Raw genomic sequence first — 21,328 nt, 5'->3', positions numbered from 1 at the left:
GGGGAATTTGCCAGAAAGCCCAAAAAATACGAAAGAAAAACTTAGGTTGTTTTATTTGATTATTATTATATTGTCCCTGATCTCATTCCAGACATGATCTCTAAGTGAGATTCTCAATATCAACCTTTCCATAGCTCTGTTGTTGTTTTCACTTCCTCAAGGCCCAAGTCTCACAGGCATATAACATTGCAGACAAGACTGTGTTGCCGAAGAGATTAGGTTTACCTTCAGAACATCCTTCACTAAGTTCAAGGCTCTCCCTCCTGCACTTACCCTTCATGAGATCTCATTCTTTATCTCTTGCCTCATAGACACATTCTGCACCGAGATACACATAGCTGCTCACCTCTTCTATTTCATTGCCTCCAACTGTTAGGTGACCAATTGGTACGCCCTCAGACCGTATGAACTTGGTATTTGTATGGTTGATCTTCAGGCCAATTGCTGAACCCCTGAAATCCAGTTTGTATAGCATAGCTTAAGCCTTTGAGATAAGCATATGACTACTGGCATGATCAACCAGGGATAGAACTGGAGTGAAGGACATCATCACAGAATACCACCATACAAAGCTAAAATGGGGTGGTCATGTTGCAAGGTTCACAAACAATTAATGGACATGTGCAGTTGTCAAGTGGTACCCATGCAAATGGAAGAGACCACTCAGAAGACCTCCAATCAGGTGGGGGAGATGATTTAAAAAAGATGTTTGGAACAATGTGGAGGAGAATGGCAAGAACATGAGGGGAATGGAGCAAATGCTGTAGCCAGCAGAGTTGGCTCGGCACCAGACAGCCTGGCCAATCCATGTGATTATAGTTATTTAAGAGTAATGCCATTTAATTCTTCAAACCAGTTTTACAATCACTTGATTTTATGAAATGTGTTGCAAGTAGGAGGAATAAAAGACGAACCAAGTTTATACATGTAACTTCACCCACAACTTATTTTACACTTAAATAGATACAAATATCCACAGGGATTATTTTATACTTTGTGTTTTATGAACTTGACCTTGTTGTAGTAAAGATTGTTTGCCAACATAACATGGCAGTCCTGGTTTTGGACTAATGTTGCTGTAATTTAGCCCCAGGAGAAATTACAACAACATTAGTTCTAAACCAGGATTGCCATATTATGTTGGCAAACAAGCTTTACTACAAAGTACTGTTGTTAAATATCTCACGTTGTGAGATTTAAAGACTAATTTTGACCTTGTTGGTACAGATTTCCAACAGACCAATAAATGATTTACTGCATTTCAATGGCAAGTGTGATAAGAAGAGTATGTAAAATTTGAACGGATTAAATACCAAATTCTTTTGTTTCAGACACTAGTTTATGGTTAATTAGTACATCCTTTGCTAATATGTTTTTCCAGTTTGTCAATCCAAATTTCATTCACAGAATACTAATCAACACTTGCCTAAGGTACTGTGCAGTGAAATTGGACACAGACCATGGCATAGTTAACTTTGTATGTATCTGTCCACACACGTTTACTTGTTGTCTTACCAACTGCTGCTCAATATAATTTGATTGTCCACGTTTACCAAAATATATCCAATCTATGTATCAGTCTTCTAGAAATATTGGGGGGGGGGGGGGGTAGAAAGAAAGATGTTCAGCTATGATATATATATGCATATTTATAAATCTGTGTTCATTCTTGTCAACAAAAACAAGCAGGTTTCATTAGTTAGGAGTTGATAGCTTTCCATGGAGATGGTACAAAACCTATAAAATCAAATGTAAATAAACTGAAATGGCATCAAACCAAAAACTTAAAGTGAAAATTTGAAATGAAATTTAAATTCAAAGAGAAACAAAAAAACAAACAAGAATTCAAAAAGAGCATGCATGGATATTACTGTTTTTTCTAAACTTTGCTGGTGCAAAATTAATGAGTATACAGGGAGAATTCTAAGTTCCTCTACAATGAAGTAACTAAAGGAGGTCATTGAAAGTAGCAAGGACTTAGGATTTTTTGGAAGCAAAATGGATTTTCTATTTGCTGAAACAAGAGGACAACTCAGTGAAATTGCTAAGCGTAAGATAATCACAAATGAAAGAGAGAGAATACATTGCTCAATATTAGATGTATTTAATTCATTGGCAACTATTGTAAATGTGCATGCAACAAAATTCTTAGTGTGAAAAAGTATGTATGTAAGCTAGACACAGAGCGTGAAAGAGGAAGATAGTCTGATTTTGCACTCTCGATACAATCATTGTTACAAGGCAGCTTTAGGAGAAATGTAAAGGGCAACATTAGGATCTGTCAAATGTTTGACACAGTAAACAGGAAAACTTATGTAGGATGTTCTCAGAAACTGGCCACCTGCCCAAGAACTCATCCACCAGTTCTACACAGGAATGATAGTCTGAGTACTTGGAGGACAGATGTGTCTGTGCATCAATTGTAAAAATGGGTTATGCATGACTGTACACCAGTTCCTGAAATGCTTAAGATTTTCTTTACCTATTCTACACAGAAGGATAAAACGGGATAAACTATTAACTTTTTAGTTAATAAAAGTTTTTCCAACATAAGGCAGTTATCTGAACAAACCTGAGCTTATAGCATACTGAAGACTGAATAGTAATGAAAGAATGCAATTGGCTAATCATTTATCAATAACACATGGTACCACCCTTCCAATTACTTTCTCAGCAGAACAACAATAACTAGCTTGCATCATTTCCAATGACCCTGCACAAGATGAAAAAATTCTAAATTACAGGTTTCTTACCAAGATCTTTGTCAACTGAATAGTGTTTCCTATATAGTGTAAATTAAGGACTACATATCTGACATGATTCTGGAGTCCTTTAGCATCCAGTGTCTCAAGAAGATTCTTTCAATTACATGATAAGATAGGACTGTGCATACAAATATCCCTATTGAACGAAAACCAACAGCACTGATCACTCTAGACAAACAACTTGCATAGAGTGATCCATGATACTACATGGACATATAGTTCACGCACTTGATTCACATCTCCATAGAATCCTCTACAACCAGTTACAGCATGACCAATGCCTGGTTGGAAAGTAAAATAACTGGTTTAAAGACCACCTGACAATTCATTTAAGGATCAACAACAACCATCCAAAAGTCAAAGACTTCATTGCCGGATGTCCTCAGAGAGGAATTGAAGAGGAATATAGAGGCAAAACATTTAGTACAACCAAAGTAGTACTTGAAGGTTTAGGATCATCATCCTAATGTTAGGTGTGCAGCTTCAGTTGCAAATAGGACATTGTTTTAATATGTACTTTCTGTGCTTGCATGGATCAAACAGAATTTGTTGAGACAGATTTTCTACAGCTGAATGCCCTTTCTGTTGCCAACCCTCATACTCCCAAGCAAGATACGAGGGGGTACCCAAAAGAAAATGGAATTTTGCAATATTATTTTATTCACTTAGTTCTACATGTTTACACTTATCACCTTCAAAGTATTCTCCATTTGAAGCAGTGCGTCAGCCCAAACGCGTTTTCCACTGTTAGAAGCAGTGCCGGAACTCTTGCTAACTGATGCCTTTTAACACCTCCATCGTTTTTTTCTTCACTTCTTCCACATCTGCAAATTCCGTAGCATCAGCTTTCATCATCGAAAGAAGGTCCAAATCAACTTCCAACTGTTCTTTTCAGTCCATGACTGCTTTTGATCTTCTGTCAGCCAGCAAGATACAAATTTTGCTGCAACTCTTTTCATTTGCAATTCCTCACTCAAAGTTTTTGGCAGGTGCTCCAGGACACACCAGTCACATCAACTGTTGTTTGGTGATGATCCTCCAAGATCAGTTCATGAACTCTTTATTCGTTCAGAAGGTCAGTGGCCATCCTGAATGAGGTTGGTCTTCAAGCAGCAAATGACCATTCCTAGAGTGTGGAAACTACTCATAAATTAGTGTTTTGCTCATGGCAGCGTCCTTGTAAGCTGTTTGAAGCATGACAACTGTTTCAGCAGAAAACAATTTCATGGAAGTACGCTGTTCCATCATTTCAGCCATCACAAAAATTGACAAACAGGGGAGATGCACTGCAAAACAAAGAGGTATCACATAGCAAACTGATGCCTGACTTCTAGTGGTGGAAGCCTGAACTACAATGGGTTTATCCCACAGAGAATGTCTCCAGTTACTTTTGGGTACCCCACCTGTAATTTCCCCATGACCAGACCTGATTCTCAGAGAAGAGTGGAAACATATGATGCTCATTTGAAATCATCACATGATGCCAAGACACACACACACACAAGAGGATTCTTTCAGTTTCTGACTATCAAATCCACTAAAGCTTTGGTCACCCTAGGGCTATGTGGAAGATCCTTATCCAAGTGGAACTGAACCCCAAAACACATGATTGGGAAGGCTGTAGTAATCAAAAGAACCGCAAAGATTCAATGGACAACCGTAAGCCAACACGTTTGTATGTCAGAGAGAGAGAGAGAGAGAGAGAGAGAGAGAGAGAGCAAAAAGAGATTGTTTAGCCTCAAACTAATCTTGACAAAGCAGATATGCAATCAAAAAGCTATGCTCATCATTGTCAGTTTGGAGTATGCACAACTGTATTTTTCAGTAAATATTTTTTCATCAGTACAATATGCTAGGAGGGAGATTTGGATGTTATTTCTAGTAGGACAAGCAGACACGAGGATCCCTTGTTGGCTTTTCAATATGTAAGGAGATACACTGAACTATGTATGTGAAAGGAAAGACGTTAAAGCATGTGAAACAAAGAGATGTTTCAGTATATGTGGGACAGAGAAACAGAGAGAGGGAGAGAAACAGTGAGAAAGAGAGAAACAGAATGGGAGAAGGGGAGAGAGAGAGAGAGACAGGGGAGAGACGGAGAGGGAGAGAGAAAAAGACAGAGCAAAAAAGATGTTCTTGTGTATTTGGGGAAGTGAGAGAAATATCCCGATGTGTGTAAGAGAGCAAGAGAGAGATCCTGGTGTATGTGGGGGAAGGAGATGTCCCAGCCTATGTGAGGAGGGGAGAGGTGTCCCGGACTGTGGTGGTGGGGGAGAGAGGTGTCCCAGCCCATGTGGGGGAGAGAGGTGCTCCTGCCCATGTGGGGGGGGGAGGTGCTCCTGCCCATGTGGGGGGGAGAGGTGCTCCTGCCCATGTGGGGGGGAGAGGTGCTCCTGCCCATGTGGGGGGGAGAGGTGCTCCTGCTCATGTGGGGGGGAGAGGTGCTCCTGCCCATGTGGGGGGGGAGAGATGCTCCTGCCCATGTGGGGGGAGAGGTGCTCCGGCCCATGTGGGGGGGAGCAGTGTCCCAATGTATGTGAGAGAGATGTCCCAGTGTATCCGGGAGAGGGAGTAAGATGTCTCGGTGCATGCAGGGGAGGGAGAAAGATGTCCCGGTGTATGCGAGGGAGAGAGAGAGAAACGTCCCAGACATATGTGGGGGAGGAGAGATGCCCGGCTGAGTGAGGGGGAGAGATATGCTCGGCAGAGTGAGGGGGAGAGATATGCTCGGCAGAGTGAGGGGGAGAGATATGCTCGGCAGAGTGAGGGGGAGAGATATGCTCGGCAGAGTGAGGGGGAGAGATATGCTCGGCAGAGTGAGGGGGAGAGATATGCTCGGCAGAGTGAGGGGGAGAGATATGCTCGGCAGAGTGAGGGGGAGAGATATGCTCGGCAGAGTGAGGGGGAGAGATATGCTCGGCAGAGTGAGGGGGAGAGATATGCTCGGCAGAGTGAGGGGGAGAGATATGCTCGGCAGAGTGAGGGGGAGAGATATGCTCGGCAGAGTGAGGGGGAGAGATATGCTCGGCAGAGTGAGGGGGAGAGATATGCTCGGCAGAGTGAGGGGGAGAGATATGCTCGGCAGAGTGAGGGGGAGAGATATGCTCGGCAGAGTGAGGGGGAGAGATATGCTCGGCAGAGTGAGGGGGAGAGATATGCTCGGCAGAGTGAGGGGGAGAGATATGCTCGGCAGAGTGAGGGGGAGAGATATGCTCGGCAGAGTGAGGGGGAGAGATATGCTCGGCAGAGTGAGGGGGAGAGATATGCTCGGCAGAGTGAGGGGGAGAGATATGCTCGGCAGAGTGAGGGGGAGAGATATGCTCGGCAGAGTGAGGGGGAGAGATATGCTCGGCAGAGTGAGGGGGAGAGATATGCTCGGCAGAGTGAGGGGGAGAGATATGCTCGGCAGAGTGAGGGGGAGAGATATGCTCGGCAGAGTGAGGGGGAGAGATATGCTCGGCAGAGTGAGGGGGAGAGATATGCTCGGCAGAGTGAGGGGGAGAGATATGCTCGGCAGAGTGAGGGGGAGAGATATGCTCGGCAGAGTGAGGGGGAGAGATATGCTCGGCAGAGTGAGGGGGAGAGATATGCTCGGCAGAGTGAGGGGGAGAGATATGCTCGGCAGAGTGAGGGGGAGAGATATGCTCGGCAGAGTGAGGGGGAGAGATATGCTCGGCAGAGTGAGGGGGAGAGATATGCTCGGCAGAGTGAGGGGGAGAGATATGCTCGGCAGAGTGAGGGGGAGAGATATGCTCGGCAGAGTGAGGGGGAGAGATATGCTCGGCAGAGTGAGGGGGAGAGATATGCTCGGCAGAGTGAGGGGGAGAGATATGCTCGGCAGAGTGAGGGGGAGAGATATGCTCGGCAGAGTGAGGGGGAGAGATATGCTCGGCAGAGTGAGGGGGAGAGATATGCTCGGCAGAGTGAGGGGGAGAGATATGCTCGGCAGAGTGAGGGGGAGAGATATGCTCGGCAGAGTGAGGGGGAGAGATATGCTCGGCAGAGTGAGGGGGAGAGATATGCTCGGCAGAGTGAGGGGGAGAGATATGCTCGGCAGAGTGAGGGGGAGAGATATGCTCGGCAGAGTGAGGGGGAGAGATATGCTCGGCAGAGTGAGGGGGAGAGATATGCTCGGCAGAGTGAGGGGGAGAGATATGCTCGGCAGAGTGAGGGGGAGAGATATGCTCGGCAGAGTGAGGGGGAGAGATATGCTCGGCCGAGTGAGGGGGAGAAATATGCTCGGCCGAGTGAGGGAGAGAAATATGCTCGGCCGAGTGAGAGAGAGATATGCTCGGCCGAGTGAGAGAGGGATATGCTCGGCCGAGTGAGAGAGGGATATGCTCGGCCGAGTGAGAGAGAGATATGCTCGGCCGAGTGAGAGAGAGATATGCTCGGCCGAGTGAGAGAGAGATATGCTCGGCCGAGTGAGAGAGAGATATGCTCGGCTGAGTGAGAGAGAGATATGCCCGGCTGAGTGAGAGAGAGATATGCCCGGCTGAGAGAGAGATAGAGAGAGGCGCTCAATTTGGGTGCAAGGGAGAGAGAGAGACTCGGTTTGGGTGCAAAGGAGAGAGACACTTGATTCGGGTGCAAGGGAGAGAGAGAGACGCTCGGTTCGGGTGCAACTGAGAGAGAGAGAGACGCTCGGTTCGGGTGCAACTGAGAGAGAGAGATGCTCGGTTCAGGTGCAAGGGAGAGAGAGAGACGCTTGATTCGGGTGCAAGGGAGAGAGACGCTCGGTTTGGGTGCAACTGAGAGAGAGAGAGAGAGAGAGAGAGAGTGAGACGCTTGGTTCGGGTGCAAGGGAGTGACAGAGAGTGAGATGCTCGGTTCAGGTGCAAGGGAAAGAGGCTCGGTTCGGGTGCAAGGATGAGAGAGAGAGGCTCGGTTGGGGTGCAAGGGACAGAGAGAGACGTTCAGTTTGGGTGCAAGGGAGAGAGAAAGAGAAAGTTGTTCGGTTGGGGTGCAAGATGGAGAGAGATGCTCGGTTCGGGTGCAAGGGACAGAGAGAGAGAGACATCTGGTTTGCGTGCAACAGCCGAGTGCAGGAGAAAGGCACTTAGATGAGTGCAGGAGAAAGGCACTTAGATGAGTGCAGGAGAAAGGCACTTAGATGAGTGCAGGAGAAAGGCACTTAGATGAGTGCAGGAGAAAGGCACTTAGATGAGTGCAGGAGAAAGGCACTTAGATGAGTGCAGGAGGCAGGCGCTCAGCCGAGTGCGAGAGAGACATGCTCAGTTGAGTGTGAGAGATATATGCTCAGTTGAGTGCAAGAGATATGCTTGGTTGACTGCAACCAGAGAGATATGCTCTGTCGAGTGCAAGAGAGATATGCTCTGTCGAGTGCAAGAGAGATATGCTTAGTTAAGAGAGAAAGAGATCTGATTGGCTGAGTGCAAGAGAAAGATATGCTTGGCTGAGTATGAGAGAAAATGAGAAGGAAATAGATGCTCAGCTGAGTGTGAGTCAGAGAGAAAGAGATGCTCGGCTAAGTGTGTGAGAGGTGCTAATCTGTATGTGAGAGAGAAAAGTGTTCAATTTTCAGTTGTACTGAGAGATGGATAAATGTTCATTTGTAACAGATGTGCATTTGTAAACGAGAAAGATGTGCAGCTGTGATATATGCACTTATGCATATATAATTGTGTTCATTTTAGTCAACAAAAACAGGCAAGTTATTTTTGAGCCCATCACTGAAAAACAAATGATAAATATCAATGACAAACATATATATATGGTGATGATTTTCTCAAATTAAAATTCTCCAGAATATATATGAATAAACATGAAATATTGAATCAAACTTCAAATAAAATTGATTTTTATCAGATGAAATTTAGTTAAAAAAAGAGAAAAAAAAACTAGCAAAATGAATTCCCTGTTCATATGTAACTTTGTTCTGCCCATGTGATAGGTTCAAAATAATACTAGTTACAATTTTAATTCACTGTTGAGACTGGTTAAAGGTTGAAATAGATTTAATTTCAAAGACACTTGATCCAATATCTGTATATAATAATAACTTTCAGAAACTACTACATGCAAGATAGCTGATAAAAACGAGAATAATATCAAAATATTGTAAGTTTTGAGAATAGCATTAAAATGTATGTAGACTATTTTTAAGCATATATCATTGGAAAGAAAAAGCAAACTCAGCATAGCTGCAGTTCATGTAAGTGTAAATAAGCAAAGACAATTCAATGGATTTCATGACGTATTTTTTATAGAACATATCTCACAACCTGAGTAAATGAATGATTAGATTTGTAAGTAGTACTTGAAGATGGCTGAACTCCATCAAACTGAGTTGTTTGAGACACTCTTCAGTTTCCTTAAAACCCAATGGACCACTCCATGGCAGTTGCAGGTTTGATAATGGAAAATTTCTTAGGAATACCTACACTTAGTTATTCTGTGTAAATGTTTTTCTAAGAAGGATCAATTTTACTAAGTTAGGCGGCAACTATGATGCTGCTGCTGCTGTTGTTGATAAATAGTAAAAGTAATCCTGTTTCTTGAAAATGAGAAATGTTAACTTTTCTTTTGTATCCTTATAAGACATTCCAGGAAGAAAGGATAGTATGCAAAAATTCTTTAAATGAAGAATTATAGAAAGTTTTCGAAATTCAGGTGATGAAGCAGATTCATTTTTGTATAAATCAACTTTTACAAGTCTAAAAAAAAGTCAAACATAAAAGAGATGAGGAATAAAAAATAGCCGTTTAATTTTTAATTGTTTTTTTTTTTGCTTTACACCTCAACACTGTCTCAGTTTAATATAAATAAAAGAATATGTAAAAAGTGAAAAAAAAATCTTATTTTTAATTTTCATAAGATGTTCTGTCTAAGCAATTTCATTATAATGCGAAAATATTCCAAAAGTATTTTTGTACTTTAAATGAATCACTTTCTGGAACAAATGGTAATTTTATAACAGTACACCCAACTGTTTCAATCACAGCATGCTGCTTTATCCCACAAAATAATGTCCATGCTAACCCCTGTGGGACATGTAATCATCACTGATTCCCATAGCCAAAATTATAATACACAGCCACTGCTATTCAACTTACATCAGGATCAATACCTTAAATCTTTAAAATAATTTTAAAACTATAGAATATATGTAATTGGCAAAACATTGACAAACATTTTAATGATTTCCAAAAACTTTTTGGTAACTTATTGAGACTAATAAGAAAGAATGATACTTAATTGATTTCTATTAGTCAAATTCACAAAAACATAATCTAATGTATCAATAAAGCAAAAGACATCTTAGTGAAGCAATAAAGTTGAAGTTAATGAAAGCAAATTTCATCTTAAATTTCATATGCTAAAGAGCCTTTCAATAAAATATTAATTACCTAATTACACTAAAAATATCCATTCTGTCAAGCATAAATTTGGCAGTCAGTATAAAGGTTCAAAAATAAGTGTTAATTTGTGACATTTATAGAACTTAACCAATTATTGATACGAATAATGATTTAAATAGCATTAGTAATGAGTTATGAATCAGTAATTAAATGTTTAAATAAAATTTTTAAAAGTATATAAAATATTTCCTTCTCAAACCGGAATAAAGTACTCAACATAGACAGCTATGTTCTGGAAATGTCAATCAAAATTATATATGCTGAGTAGTCTCAGTTCTTGATTAGGCCTATGGTGCATAACTAACAGATCAAATACAGGTTTCAGAAATAGAGTAATTAGAAGTAGTTAAACATTCAAGTAGAAATAACTGGATGCCATAAGGGTAAACTGAAAGGTTTTTTGAAAAGTCTCGTATATTGCAAAACTTTACATCTGAACTAAGTCAATGCTACTGATTCAATTATTTGTTTTAATAATTCAGTAAAAGTAAGAATATTATTTAATACTGAACCAGATTTTAAATATCAAATAAAAATTAAAAAAACCTTGTCTAATAATATTAATTGTTAAGTCATATGATAGTGAGTTTATTTTAATTATCAATTCATGAATACCTTTTTCATTATCATTAGTAAAATTTGCAATAAGCAAAGTTGATGCATTTGAATAACTAGAAGATAAAAAAAAAACCCGGTACCATAAAGAAATTCTAGTTCAGAACTAGTCAGGGTATCACACACACTTTATTAAAAAAGACTGAAACACCTCCCAAGAATGTATTAAGGCTTCATGTCAGTTAAAAGGAAAGTAATCATACAGTTTGGAGCAGAGTCAGAAGCCAAAGCCAAATAGAGTCAAAAAATATATATGATACCTTACAACAACAGTCCAGTCTCCATTGTCTTCCCTTGAGGTAAAAAGGTTTAAAACAGTTAAATACTTGCTTGCGTATAATATATTCTAATATGCAATTTTGGTGATAAAAGTAAGACAGAAGAGCATATGCTTTAAAGGAAGACATTTCAAAGTGCCTTTATTGAAAACAGATTTTTTAAAAGAGTTTCAGAAGTAAGAGTGATTATTTAAGGGTAACTCAAAGATAAAACTGAAATATCTGTGTTTCACAAAAGAGACTTGATTCAAGTATTAAAAGGAATTCAGTAAATTCTGAGAATGTTAAAAACGATCTCAAGAAATAACTAATTTAAATACAAAGTAAATAAGGAAATCAATGATGCAGAAGAAGCCCATTTTAGAATATGCAGTGAAGAATTTTAGAAGTATTTATGTTGAAATTTTAGCAGGAAAAGGATTTTTTAAAAAACCCAAAACTATAAAGGGATATAGGTAAAGTAAGAACATATGGTCAAGAGTGCAATTAAGGACATTAAAGAAAAGCAGGTGGACTGGCAAGGATACTTGCTGAGATGCTGAAAACATCCAATAAAGTAGGGCATGTACAAGTTACTTGCATAATCAATCAGGTAGTATAGAGTAGAGTCATAATCAATGATTGGTGGTGCAGAACATCAACTGTTAGAAAGGTAAAGGTGATGCTCTGGAAAGAAACTCTTATTTTGATGGGCGAATATAAAAAAAGCAAAAAAACTAATAGGGAAGGGAATTAGCTTAGATGAGATTCAGTTTAAAGTTTGTGTTTGCTGTAAGAGTCCCCAGTGATGTTCTCTTCCTGGCGAGACAACAACAGGAGTTCTTACACATTAACAAAGCATTATATCAAATACTCAACACAGAGGAGGCTTTTAATAAGCTACCATGCTCTCTGTTCTCATCAAGGTGAGAGTCGACAAATATTTCAGCAAGAAATTTAACTTGCAGGAAGGTGTCTGGTAGGGTTCAGTTCTCAGTACCTTGCTGTTTATTATAGTTCTCTAGGTGGTAACAGGAAGAGTATCAAGACTAGTTGCCTACGGTAACTCTTGTATGCTCATAACTAAGTTCTCACAACAGAATCTGTAAAAGAGAAATTCCTAATGTAGAAACAAAGCCTAAAAATTAGGAGCATCAATGTAAAGACAAAAATTCTGATTAGTAAAAAAGTAAACAGGACTATGGCCATGAGGGAAGTGCTCAAGATACAAAAGCTGTAGGTAAGAATTCTGTATTGTATACCAAATCTTTAATCTTGTTTCAGTCACTGTGGCTACGTTAGGATACTTCCTTGAAGGGTTTAGTCAACTTGGCTCCAGTACTTTTTTTAAAAACCTGGTACTACTGTCTTTTAGCCAAACTGCTAAGTTGCAGGGAAGTAAACAAACCAACACCTGTTAAGTGGTGGTTGGGAACAAAAACACTCACAACCTTTTCAGTTTCTGTACACCAAATTCACTCACAAGGTTTTGGTTGGCCCAAGGTGCCACACAGTGGGACTGAAACTGGAACCATGTAGCTGGGAAGTAAATTTCTTACCACATGGCCAAGCCTGCACCTAATGTTAATTATGGATGCAAAAGTGAGGGTTCACAGGCAGGCTGACAAAGAATAAAGTCTTTATATGCAACAGATGCACAAGAATAGTTAGCAACTGGAGCACCCATGAAATACTTGGGAGAAGTTGATAGTTTTCATTACCAAGATGATCTAATTAACAGTGAAGAAGACTATCCCAAAAGTATAGTAGCCGGAATAAGAACAAGGCAAGAAATTTAAGGAAACTAATGCCTCAGTTGCAAACAAATTTTCTTTAAATAAAGGCAGAATTTATGATGTTTGTGTACTAAATGTGAGGTTGTACGGTAGCAAACTTTCAACAGAAATGTGGAGGATGTACAAAAACAGGGATGATGTGAGCAAACTGTACTACATATGTGTAATACATGAAAGATATGTACTGAGAGAAAAATTAAATATAAGAGGAATCAAATGTAGCATGCAAGAGAGCAAAATGCACTGGTACAGATATGTGAAGCATATGGAGGATGAGAGTTGGGTCAAGCAGTGCCAAGTGAGTCCTGTGGGAGGGACCTGTGAAAGAACCAAGAAAGACACAGGAACAAGTGTAGAAACTGAACCTCACAAAAGAGATGAAGAGAGACAACAAATGATAAGGTAGTGGTGTTGGAAAAGACCTATCCAAATTAGGCAAGCAAAGAGAAATAAAGTGATGATGTTGGATGAAAGAGATGTGTGGACCTGGCATAAAATACATTATAAGGAAACTTCAAGAGAAAAACCAATTCAAGACATAAGAAAAACTGTTAAAAATGATAAAGAGCAAGGGAAGAATATCTTCTATTAACTAAAGCAATTCAGTTTTTCCAATTCCATGCTTCCTCATCCCTTTCCTGCTGCTTTAAGCAGCAGCATTTGTGGTGGTGGTGGTGGTAGCTGCTGCTGCAGCAGTCAGCAATAGCAGTGATGGTAGCAGCAGCAGCAGCACACTACATTCCCATTCATTTATAATGATCAAACCTACAAGCCAGCTGAAAAGACAGATAACAAGGATGAAGTGACAATCGTAGAAATCAAAGCTGTTTCGTAGACATTAGTTAAAACGGTACAAATTGCAATTCTTAAGACACAGCATCAGAAACTACTAAAAACATTCAATAATGCAGAAAAGCTTCTCTTCAGCTGCAGCAATCTCATTAATCCTATCACTGACACAAGAGATAGTCACATGCACAACAAGCTGTACAAGAATACATTATGAGACAAGCGAAGAGCTTAACAAGATATTAGTTGTAACACATTCCGTAGAAAAAGAAACCTCACAGATGGAAAATAAAACATTTCTAACAATAAGCAAAGGAGGTTATACCTATATCACACACATTCATGTACATATACCTATGTACATACTTATGCACCTACATGTGTGTGTGTGTGTATATATATATATATATATATATACACACACACACCTACACATATACATACTCACACACACACACCTACACATACTCACACATACATACAGATATGTTTCACATATGCCATTTATACATATATATACATACACACATATAGACAAGTATAAATGTACAGCTATACACATGCATATATATATATATATATATATATATATAGACATATACATTTAGAGATACAGGCATATATACATACCCATATATACACATAAGATGCATATTATATATACATACATATATATATATACACACACACACACACACACACGCATGCATGTATACATAGGCATGGCTGTGTAGCTCAGAAATCTGCTACCCAACCATGTGGTCTGGGCTCAGTTCCATTGCATAACACCTTAGACAAGTGTCTTCTGCTATAGCCCCACACCAACAAAAGCCTTGTGATGGGATTTGTCAGATGAAAATTGAAAGCCTGTTGTGCGTTTATATATATGTATATGTACTTATGTCTAGACATTACATGATAGTTGTAAACAGCATCATCATACAAGTGAGGTTGTTAATCTCAAGTCTATGAAAAACATATCCATAGGAAAATATCACCTTGCTTGCAAACAGGTAAAGATTAGCAACAGGAGGGGCACTGGCCATAGAAAATCTACCTCACCAAATTCCATGTGACCCATGCAAGCAGGTAAAAATGGATGTTAAGTGATGATATTTATACACGAATATGCATATATACACAAACACAAATATATACACACATCTATATTATATATACAAATATGCGTATATATGTAGACATATACACATAAATACATACACACATATATGCTAGTACATACATACACATGTTTGTTCAAGGTCAAATTATAGTTTGATATTAAGAATTTAGCCCTTATTATTAAATTATTTACTATGTGAACATCAATGTTAACGTTTATTACATCTAAAATTATAAGCACATTCTCATATGAACAATTGGAAGTTATCATTTTGGCAGCCAAAAGCAAAGAAATTAACTAATTCTGTAATTGCTAATTATTTCCTCCTAACAGATATTCTGAAAGACTTTATATAATGATTTGTATGAATGTAATTAAGATCATGCTTTGTTAGATTATCTTAATGTGATTAAGTCGAACACGATCACAAGTAAATGAGGTATTTCAGTGTAATATTCAACGCTTGGTGTAACCCATGCAAAAAAAAAAAAAAAAAAAAAAAAAAAAAAAGAAAATTTTTTAAAAAGCTATTAAGCAAAACTATTTCAGTAATTATTTTTGTTGCAACCAAAAAAAACGAATGAATTATCCATATTGAATTCCTCTAAACTCATTTTCAGAAAAGATTTGGGATATAATATCTTTTGTACAGAATTTGAAGACCAAAAGCTTCAGAAAAGCATCACAAGAATAAAATGTCAAACAAAATTCTAATTGTTAACATTAAAAGACAGTTGAGAAAATATAAACTATCAAAGCAGAGAAGTGTTAATAAGAGAGTGAATGAATGAATTTATTTAGTTTTGTGTTTTAGATTCAGGTTTTTGTCTTCTTAGTGAGAATAAGGTAATTTTTTTTTACATAGTATAATCGAAGATGTTGTGGTGTCTCTCTCGAAAATTACAATTCAATAGTCATTCTTCCTTTAATACTCCATGAACAAAAATCAATATCTGATCACTATTTTAAAAACTGCATCCCAAAAATGACTTAGCTAAATTCTAAATTATGCTCTTCATAAAAAATATATCGTTGCACTTACTAAATGAAATCGACATCATAGGTAAGTTTTCGATTAGAAAGGCTGAAAATTGCCATTAAGAACAGAAAAAAGAAAATACCGAAAATGAATAAAAATTGGAGATAATAAAAAAAAAAACCGAAATTGCTTCCATTTCAATTTAGAATATATTTGATTTTAATCCTTGTGTTGAAGAAGACAGCTGAATCCATTGATAAACCATTGATTATTATTATCAATGGATTTCAACACCAATTTGCAATTAAAATAGTTATGTATGTAAATTAATATACGTGTGAATTTTTCTTTTCCGTCTTGTCAATGTTTCATTTTGAAATAATTTTAAAATATTTTTTAAATAAAAAAAAAAACACACACACTGTATTTAATAATAAACTAACCGAATCAGGGACAGAGAGACAGACAGACAGAAATGCTAGAAATTAACAGCTACTCCGAATGTCAGCCATTCATTCCAAACTGGAAATCGTATCAAGTTTATAAAGGGGGGAAGAAAAAAAAAAAAATAGCAATGAAAAGTGACAATTTAATTTCTTATTTCTTCCTCATCTTTCTAACAAATAACTTATTGATTCAATCAAATGAATGAAACATTATTATATTCACAGGACAAACTATCAAGTGGGCTTTTTTATTTTATTATTTTTTTTTTTGTTTCAGAGATTATCATCATCCGATATTCATTGAAGAGGAGTCAGATTAGAACCACACAGATAATGTATAATAATAATGATGATGATGATGATGAATAACAATGACTACATTAGAAATAATTATAAGGAATTGCATAAGAGGACGTTTATGGATGGGTGTATAATAATAATGTGGAAGAAGAAAGTTAACATAATTACTGCAACAGGTTGAGGGAGAAGAAAAGATAACATTTGTAGACACACACACACACATATATAGATATGACCACAAATGTTAGATACATCATCATCATCATCATCATCGTTTAACGTCCGCTTTCCATGCTAGCAATATATATACACACATATATATATATATACATACACTATATACGTACACATAAACATGAATGTGTAAGAATATATGTATATGTATATACACACATGAATGTGTGTGTCCGGGGATTTCATTGAAAAGAAAAAGAAAATTAAATCCATTCCTCTCCAAATGACATTAAAATTAGAAATTACAGGAGCTTTATTAGCAATTTGAGCTACATACATACACACACACACACACACATAAGTATGTATGCGCATATTTTATATACACACACACATATATATATACATATATATGTGTATGTATGTATGTATATATATATATATATATATATATATATATATATATACACATATATATATGTGACAATTATATTATCATTCTGGTGGTTGGGGTTAAAGATGTGGTGTACATGTTTTAAAGAATAATAATGTTCAAGGGTCCACTCTCTAAAGGAATTCTTGACTAACAGGTGATCGCAGATGAGATTTCTCGGTGTGACAAGCTTCCAAGAAGGGAAATCTCTCATTGACATTCTGAACAAAAAGAACGACCAGGAATGGTTTGTCGCAGAGAGACAGAGATATATATACTGACATATATATATATATAGGTATATATACGAGTGTAAAACATCTGTAGATTGATGGAATATGGATAAACATTATTTTAATGACAGATAGAACAAAATGGCGTCGAATAACAAAATTTATTTCTCCGTTTCTCCATCGACATTAAACAAGGAAAAGAAAATAAATGAGAGAGAGAGAGAGAGAGCGGTGTTTTGATTTGGTTCTTTCGGCTGGTTTTTTGGTTGCTTTAAACATTGATCTGATGGGGAAATTTTAAGAAATATTTCAAGAGAATATTATACTTACATGATTGTGTCGTCAAAAAAAGGGGGTTTTTTTTCTCAACTGGCTGTAAATGAGTGTCAGAGGCAGTGAAGGCTGGGAGCAGTCAGTAGTCACCACTGCTAAATAAACTGACTGACAGACAATATGGCTGCACTAACAACACCACCAGCAGCAGCAGCAGCAGCAGTGGCAGCGGCGACAGCAGCAGTAGTAGTAGTAGTAGTAACAGTGGTGGGAGTGGTTGCAGTGGCGGTGGTAGTCGAATCTATAGTAAAAAGGAATACGAACGATATCCAAAAGGAGGAGGTGACTATCCAGTGAGAGTAGCAATACGCCGACTTTTCATACAATATACAGCAGTTGTTAATATATATATAGACTGATGTAATCATACGGGCTTCTGCGCACGCTCCAACATATATACACGTAGAAGCAACTCATAAACATACCGACTACGCTCTCTCTCTCTCTCTTTCTCTCTCTCTCTCTCTTTATATATATATATATATAATTATAGAAAAACTATATATCAATCTAACCAATATTCTCTCTCTCTCTCTGACTATATTATAACTTAACCAAATGTTCTTCTATTCAACCAACTCTACCTTGGCTATTCCAGTTCCATCTTACTGTTCTATTTGCATTTAATTTATTTCAAACGTCAACATTTGGTAACATTAGTGTAACATCGGCATTCGCTTTGTGGATGGTGACTGAGTGCTAAATGGTTCGGTACATGATTCAATGCAGCTCGTGCCTGAGTTCGAGTGTCAAACGCCAACACCTTGCCTGTCTTTTATTCTTCATGGTTCCATAAGATACAAACCAGTAATATACTAACACCTATTGGATTGAATATCTCCGCCTTGCATACTTAAAAATGCTTTTTATCCACCACGAAAAGAAATCGCTATTATTATCGAGTTGGAACTTGTCGAGGTCAACCAGTCAAATAATAGCTTTGGTATTAATCGATCTTACTCGAATTTGAGGTCTTTGGCTTAACTTACAAATCTTTACCTGTCATTCACTCAGAAACAATGGAATAAATACCAGCAATGTAACCGTTCTTCACACAGAATACATATCTGAAGGCATTAAAATGTTTTTCTCGGGTATGAGAACAAATAAGTATTTCGAATAGTTATGGTAAACCATCAAGCCTTGTAGATGAGCATCCAAGATGACAATTCATACAAATGAGGGAGTTACTTATCATCTAGTAGAAGTGGCAGCTAAATTTTCGTATCATACCCTATCATCTGAGAAAAGGATATATTAACACTATGCCTAGAATAAAAACAAATTGGTCATGGCTTGAATGCTTTTGATGAAGATAGGTCTGCTTGGCCAAAGCTGAACTGGAGCTAAACTGCTGATGATTTGCTGTGTAGAGTGAGGCTTAAATGGTGGTTGTTGAATAACAAACTAATTAATATTTGATTGATTACTTCATATAGTGATGTCTAGAAATTGTCCTCTTGGATTTTTTTTTTTCCAGTATGCTTTTATGAAGCTGGGAGAAAAACTGGATGTAAGAGGAGAAACTGTACTGGAACAGATATAAGCATGAAGGCTGACAGGTAAGTGTTATGCAATCCAAGAGGAAGGAATGGCCAAACCTCATGGATCTTGCAAAAAACCCCCAAAAAACACTGCATGTGTTGAGAAACTGTACTGGAGATCTGTTCTACCCAGGCAAGCATAGGAAAAGGAATGAAATGGTGCTGACGGTGGTGGTGGTGGTAGCTATGATGACATTGATACTGAATTGACCAAATTAAATGCTTGGTGGTTGAACCAGCGACCTCTGATCTTGTGAATAAAATCTTATTCATATATGGTTTTTAATTTTTTCATATATAATTAAATGATTTTTATAAGTTGGGAATTATTTGCACCACAATTTATTGGTCTGCGTTGTTTAAAAAATAGACTGATAGAATGAAATCTATCAACTATGATCAACAAACAATTTAATTCTTTTATTTATGAGGCATGGAATTAGGGTAAGTACTGAAGGAAACCTTATAAACTCTAGTGATTATTTGCATATTTTTACAATTAGATATTACCTTTCTGTTAATTACTCAATCATTAAAGCTGAAGTGCTATAGAAGGATGCATGCTATGGTACAAGAATCCTTCATTAACACAGCATTGAGACATGTAATCAAGAGTGTATATAGACATATCAGAGGTAAATAGCCACTTCTTACTATATCACTTTATCTGTGCAAATACTAACTGGTGCTTCTTACTTGTTATTATTTCTCATTTCAGATTACAGTAAATATTAATTGTTTATAGCAGCTAGCCATGTTGCAAACACCAAAAGCAAAAGAGTTGTTTGTCTTCCAAAGAGGGAGTATTGTGAGTGAATCTGAAGATGGACTTAACCAGTGTGAGATAATGCGAAACCTTAGGATTCCTTTTACCACAGTCTACCGAGTGTATGGACAATTTAACAGCAAAGGAAAAGTGTCAACAACATCCTGGTCAGATCGATCTGGGCCCTCTGACAGGTGACTTTGGGGCTGTCAAATGAATCTCTTGACTTAGGAGCTGAAAATGAATCTCTGTTGTAAGACAGCTGATGTTGCAGGGTAACAAAAATGAGTTGGGGGACTTCTGTGAGGTTGTCTCCATCAATTTGGTTACTATGGCAGCAGAGAGACCAGAAGGAAACCTCTTCTGTGACCAACAAATATCCAAAACAGAAATGAATCTTTTGGAAACGATGGTGTCTATTTACTTTTGAAATGTTTGTGTACATATATATATGTAGTGGATCTTGCATGCATGAAGTGGATTCGATCCACCATAGCCAAATTTAAATTAACACTGCAACAGAACTTTTCTCATGGTGGAACAATGGTTTTTCTCTGACAGCAGTTTAATATTTTCCAGATGCTTTTAGCTAGGCTGAAATGATGTCTTCACCACTTGACCCTTTCTAACCTCTTCTACTTCACCAAAAGCTAGAATAGAGATAACAAGACCACCAACTAAATCTGTTGTTCTCAATGATATATCTATCCTTCTGGATAGTTATAAAAGCAAGGAAACTCCAAACAAAATTGGGTTTAGTCAGTGACGACTCAACCAGTTTAGTCACCAGTCGGTAACGACTCAACCAGTCCAGTCACATGGTGACGACTCAGTGAGAATGAAGTCTGGCTGACCAGCTAGAACCTTGGCCAGAGGGAGAAAGAAGGTTACAACCAGCCAACTATGAGACACAACTTTCCTCGACTCTATAACTTTTACTAGCTCACTTTCTTTTCTCTGTAACATTACCATATCTCTGTCTATATACTGCTACAAGATCGTGTACACACATATACAGGCCGAAATTAACTTTCTTTACCTTGCATGCTTTATGAACTGTGTTATACTATTACACTAACCTACCCGTCGTGGTATGGCATTTACTAAAGTAACGGTAAATAAATATTTCTTTACAACTTCGATCACTGTTCGTTGTTCAAATTATAACCGTTACATATATATATATATATATATATATATATATATACACACACACATGGAAAATGATGGAGTTTCTGTGTAGTTGCTTGGCTGGCTAGAAATTGCAGCCAAAGTGCCTTCAAATCAAACATTTCCTTCTAAAAAAAATTTCATTGAATAATCTGGTTCTTGCTTCATGACTCAGAGAAAAAAGTATGTTTGTGAACAGAATACATCTGATCATGAGGCTCCA

General features: G+C 37.9%; 1 protein-coding gene and 1 long non-coding RNA gene across 3 annotated transcripts in view; one reads left to right on the top strand and one right to left on the bottom strand.

The window, feature by feature from the left end:
* LOC106882448 (synaptobrevin) overlaps positions 1 to 17,745 on the bottom strand; it is a 50,874-nt gene extending 33,129 nt beyond the window's left edge. Inside the window, exons 1-3 of one of the 2 annotated variants that reach the window (XM_089365435.1) lie at positions 17,623 to 17,745; positions 11,023 to 11,055; positions 7,874 to 9,442 (exon numbers count right to left, since the gene is read on the bottom strand). In XM_089365435.1, the coding sequence (XP_089221561.1) occupies positions 9,232 to 9,442; positions 11,023 to 11,055; positions 17,623 to 17,624 (246 nt within the window). In that variant the 5' untranslated portion in view covers positions 17,625 to 17,745 and the 3' untranslated portion in view covers positions 7,874 to 9,231. Of the gene's footprint in view, positions 1 to 7,873; positions 9,443 to 11,022; positions 11,056 to 17,622 lie in introns of those variants that run through there. The other variant, XM_014933131.3, reaches the window with a different exon arrangement.
* Positions 17,746 to 17,799: 54 nt separating this feature from the next.
* Positions 17,800 to 21,077, top strand: LOC149132122 (uncharacterized). The gene is made up of 2 exons (XR_016244811.1): positions 17,800 to 19,613; positions 19,888 to 21,077. It is a non-coding gene; the product is annotated as an uncharacterized LOC149132122 (long non-coding RNA).
* The last annotated feature ends 251 nt before the right edge of the window (positions 21,078 to 21,328 follow it).

The sequence above is a fragment of the Octopus bimaculoides genome, chromosome Z (assembly GCF_046866305.1).
Source record: "Octopus bimaculoides isolate indiv1 chromosome Z, ASM4686630v1, whole genome shotgun sequence".
In the NCBI taxonomy this organism is placed as follows: Eukaryota; Metazoa; Mollusca; class Cephalopoda; order Octopoda; family Octopodidae; genus Octopus; species Octopus bimaculoides.
Note: the sequence above shows the minus strand (reverse complement) of the source record. Positions and strands in the feature narration are given on the sequence as shown.